The 4,828-nt window shown below is 42.2% G+C and overlaps 1 protein-coding gene across 1 annotated transcript; it reads left to right on the forward strand.

Moving 5' to 3' along the window:
• The first annotated feature begins 1,317 nt into the window (after positions 1-1,317).
• Positions 1,318-3,835, forward strand: LOC307081204 (leukocyte cell-derived chemotaxin-2-like). Its single transcript, XM_079744293.1, has 4 exons — positions 1,318-1,406; positions 1,830-1,941; positions 2,985-3,142; positions 3,457-3,835. The coding sequence occupies exons 1-4, from the start codon at positions 1,373-1,375 to the stop codon at positions 3,621-3,623; spliced, it is 471 nt and encodes a 156-aa protein (XP_079600419.1). The 5' UTR covers positions 1,318-1,372; the 3' UTR covers positions 3,624-3,835.
• The last annotated feature ends 993 nt before the right edge of the window (positions 3,836-4,828 follow it).

Consider the following 4,828-nt stretch of genomic DNA (forward strand, 5'->3'; position numbering starts at 1 on the left):
TCCACTTTTTTCAGCCATAGAGACAAACAAAGAAAGAAAAGATCTTCGAGATGGCCTCTTTAAAGTTTCACAATGATTTAACTTTGCTATTAACACAGACATATAACTATATGTATTTGCACACGTGTGTTTGATCCAGATTAAAGCAAATGTACAAATAATTTTTTGCCTGACCACTTTTCGGCAGAACCCCGGTACAGATTTTTTTTTAACAGAGGTCTGCATTGTTTTAGAGATTAGGTTTAGTTGCTGTCTGTGTCTGATTAATGCAGACAGACTGTGGGCGCTGTGGTTTGCTATGGGGGCATTTATCCAAAATGTTTTACAATACTGCAGCGCTTCAGTGGCAGTATAAACACTGCTGTTTGGACTTTACACCATTCAATTGGACACAAAATGTAAACCTGCTGAAGCTCTGTCTCCAGTTTTGTCCTCCACAGACCTGCTGCTAAAAAAAATGCACTGCTATTTAGCATCCTCTTATTAAAATATTTTTTGTAGGAAGTAAGAAAGGACTTTTAGCTATTGAAACAGAGCAAATAAAGCAACTTGTTGGCACACTAGTCTGAAAGATAATCCATCTGCCAAAAAAAAAAAAAAATCTATATATATATTAAAGAACCAGTTTGGGCTGGCCAATTTGTTCCCTAATATCGTTGGCGGGTATTTCAATTAATTATGTTCCTCTAATGAAGTGTAGAAAATCCAACAAAATCCAAACATTATATTCTTTACTTCTTGGAGGTAGATCAATATTTGGAAATAAAAGTTTGATACAAATACATTGTCTAAGTTGCCAATGTAGTAAATTACTCAAGTAAAGTCCAAGCAGGTCTGAATTGTATCCCTTGCCTATATTCCTAGAATATAAATACAAATACTAGCCCTAATATCCTATCCAAAACTGAAGATATATATTTGATTTTGTTTAAACTAAATTGTGTCAACTTGTATACACTGACACATTTTTCTTCTTTAAAGAAGAAGGACTACTTATCTGGCTATTTTTATTAAATTGATGGTCTCTAGTTTCTTAGCCCAAAACAACTGCCAGACTATGTGCAGAGTCTCCAGACACTCCAAGCTGGTAATCTCTTTGCAAACATTACCAATGCTCCCCCCCACCTGGTCAACAACCAGCCAATGCCAAAAACATGCACTCATTTACGATTGGGACAGCCTGGAAATTACACTCTGTTGCAAGAGGGAAGTGATCCAACGTGTTGGGGCAGGGGCAGAAATCAGAAAGTGTGTTCCCCGGCCACCCTATAAAACTCCAGGAATCAACCATCAACTTCATTCGACTCCTTCAGAAGGCGTAGCAACAGATTTAATCCACTTTAAAGCATCAGCTGCACCTCCAAGATCCACAATGAAGACAGCCCTGACTTGCACGTTGATGTTGGGTAGGTGATAAGACCGATAGATCTTGGATGATGGATACAATGACATAGCTTATTGTCAACAGTGGTGGAATGAATGTGCTTTAGATTTAGTTGTATAATAAAACAATGCGTTTGTCACACCTGCGTAGTTGGTCATGGATGAACGGATGAATAATATCAAATGTATTTAATCTTTTTGGCAGAGTGGGTAAGATAGTGGGGGTGTTGGAGCAAGTGACTAATGTAATGTGTGCACCTGTGTTTGTGTGTATTTGTGCTTCTGTGCACCTGTGTGTTTGTGTGTGTGTGTATATGTGTGTGCGTGTGTTTGTGCGTGCATCTGTGTGTTTTTGTGTGTGTGTGTGTGCACCTGTGTGTTTGACTGCACCTGGGTGTGTGTGTGTGTGTGTGTATGTGTGTGTCTGTGCATGCTTGTCTTCTCAGTTGTGTTGGGTCTTTGTGAGAGTGTTCAATTCGGGCAGCTCTGCAGTGGGAACAGAGCCAACACCAGGAGATCTTCAGATCGCCATGGAGAGGGTCGATTTGGAGCACGACGGTACTTCTATACTTCTACCCAGGGTGCGATTTGCGGGTGGGGATGGTGGGGATTATTCCCCCCTCTGGTTTACACGTCCTACCCTCTGCTGAATTATTTTTATCCTCGGTGGGGATAAAAATTATCCCCCCCACCCAAAGTATTTTCACCATTACATCGTAATAATTAACAACCAAAATACACAGGGTCCGTCTTCGTTTTGAAACATTTTAAAATGTTTCTCAAAAATTATCCCCCCCTCTGGTTTTTTCACAAATCGCACCCTGCTTCTACCATCAAATACATACACCCTACACTAGTTTACAGTTCTCAAATACTAAATACACTGCAGACAATCTCTCGCGTAAAAAAATTGCGGAGACGAGTAACTTAAATGAAACCAATCCAAATCGTAATACCTTTATTGCCCAGATGATGAGGCAAAAAGGAATGGGTCTTAATTCAGCTGCAGAAAATAAACTTTGGACAGGAACAAATTACTCGACAAAACAATCAACACACAACATGTTTCAACCCACATGAGATAATGTACATGTTGTCCGGCACACGGCAGAAATAACGCAGGTAGATGTACGGTATTCATCATCCTCGTCGCCAATTTGTTCTATACTAAACTTGTACTTAATATAATGGAATAAAGAACGAGACGGGCACTGTAGGTTCCATCAACGAGTATCACTATTCTTCTTCTCACACTCAACATCCCATTACACAGTCTCAGTATAACACTAGGTAAGTGCGCCACCTGGTGGTGTAGTGGAGTAACAGGAACAGCACATAATAAGACTGAATACACAACAGTACACAATACAACAACAGTGTACACAATAGGTGTTTAGGTGGACACAATAGGTGTTTATAAGAGATTGTGTGTTAAAGTTTTGCGAACCAATGAATGAACACATTTCTTTTGGAATCTCATCTTCATTCTATACTCTTTCACTGCCACATTGAAGTTTTGTTGTCATTTCGTTTAGATTCAATACAGAACCAACCTTTCAGGGTATTTGCTTTGTCTTTATAGTATTTGTTTGCATGCGCAGTCAGGGACGTACCCACGAGGGATTGGATATCCTCTGCAGTGACGGCTCCAATGTCTACGCTCCGTTTGATGTCCAGCTGAACGGGAAGCTCAGGGTCTACGCTGATCCCACCAACGCCAAGGCCGCCATCAACAAAGGCATCAACCTCCGGGGAGAAGGTCCGCTTTCCCTTCAACACGTTCTCATATGGTTCCTCTTGGTCTACCTGTTCCTAAATTATCTGTAAAAGTTAGGCTTCATTGTAAACCAGTTTGGGTCCAGGACCTGTTTTCCAAGAGTGCCCTGACAAGCAATGTTGTCAGTAAACGAACTAGAAAACTAGAGACCATAAAACATTACACTAAGTAACCCACAAGGATATGACTCCTCCCAATAAGATCATACGCAATTGTGGATGTAGGGGAAATTAATCGAATGTTACATGAGAATTGTAATTTTGTTCTGAACATGTGTCTGTCCCCCCCACCGCCAGGATTGTGTTTCAAGCTGTTCTATGTGGACCCGGTCCAGACCACTGGAACCATCCGGAAGGGGCAGAAGATCGGCACCATGCTGCCCATGCAGACTGTCTACCCTGGAATCCAGTCCCACATCCACGTCCAAATGTGCGACAAGTCAGACCCCACACCCCACTTCTAAGTCTGACCCCGCCCCCTATCGCGGTGTCCGACCCTGTGCCTACTTCTACACCTGACTCCGATCCCTACTTCTAATTGCAAATAAACCTTGGTCCTTTTAAAAGCTAACATATCTTGCTTTGAGAACAAACCTTTGACATTTCACCAATTTTGTTAATCCAATGGCATGCTAAATGTTTTTAACAATAAAAACGGAATGTTTCTAAACATCAACTGCTCTTTGTGTGTGTGTGTGTGTGTGTGTGTGTGTGTGTGTGTTTTGTGTGTGTGTGTGTGTGTGTGTGTGTGTGTGTGTTGGTGGGGGTAAGGGCTGGGGGGTTACGAAGCTAATAATCGATGGAAGAAAAAATACCTGCTGAGTACCTTCAGAGACACTGGAGGGCAGCAACACACCAACAAACCAGTCTCTCTCTCTCTCTCTCTCTCTCTCTCTCTCTCTCTCTCTCTCTCTCTCTCTCTCTCTCTCTCTCTTTCATACTGAACCAGTCTCCCTCTCTCTCTTACTCTCTCTCTCTCTCTCTCTCTCTCTCTCTCTCTCTCTCTCTCTCTCTCTCTCTCTCTCTCTCTTTCATACTGAACCAAGCCTCTCTGTCTCTCTATCTCTCCTTCATACTGGACCAGTCTTAACCTATATCTCTCTGTCTTCCTCTCTCTCTCTCTCTCTCTCTCTCTCTCTCTCTCTCTCCCTCTCTTTCATACTGGACTAGTCTCTCTCTCTCTCCCTCCCCCCCTCTCTCTCTCTCTCTCTCTCTCTCCCTCTCTTTCATACTGGACTAGTCTCTCTCTCTCTGTCTCTCTCTGTCTCTCTCTCTCTCTCTCTCTCTCTCTCTCTCTCTCTCTCTTCCCTCTCTCTTCATTACTGTTTCTGAGTTACGTAGACCAGTTCATTTTCGGCAATCCCTCCAGACTAAAACTGTGTTTTCTAAAGCACTGGTGTGTTCCGACCTCCAGACATTGGCGGAACATTAGAATTGTTTTGGCATATGCACGAGAAAAGGCATGAACTAAAACTGTTGCTTGAGTTTAGATGGACTGCTGCAGCAAACTCTAGAATAGAATAGACAGAAAAAAAAAATGGTCCGGTAGTCTGACATTTGCAGCCACTGCCTTCTGTACTGGTGTTGTGTTATTGGACTGGTAAGGTATGCAGACAATTTGCAGACAGAAATGTGGGATTTGCTGTGGGCTGTGTATTTCCGTTGTTTC

Source organism: Pollachius pollachius (genome assembly GCF_949987615.1).
Source record: "Pollachius pollachius genome assembly, chromosome: 10".
NCBI classification, from domain to species: Eukaryota; Metazoa; Chordata; class Actinopteri; order Gadiformes; family Gadidae; genus Pollachius; species Pollachius pollachius.

What these genes read in the sequence shown, in the direction of transcription:
- LOC307081204 (XM_079744293.1), top strand. Translation starts at nt 1,373, where the DNA reads ATGAAGACAGCCCTGACTTGCACGTTGATGTTGG. An exon ending in GGTCGATTTGGAGCACGACG is followed by an intron (nt 1,942 to 2,984) that starts GTACTTCTATAC and finishes TTGCATGCGCAG; the next exon opens with TCAGGGACGTACCCACGAGG. An exon ending in CATCAACCTCCGGGGAGAAG is followed by an intron (nt 3,143 to 3,456) that starts GTCCGCTTTCCC and finishes CCCCACCGCCAG; the next exon opens with GATTGTGTTTCAAGCTGTTC.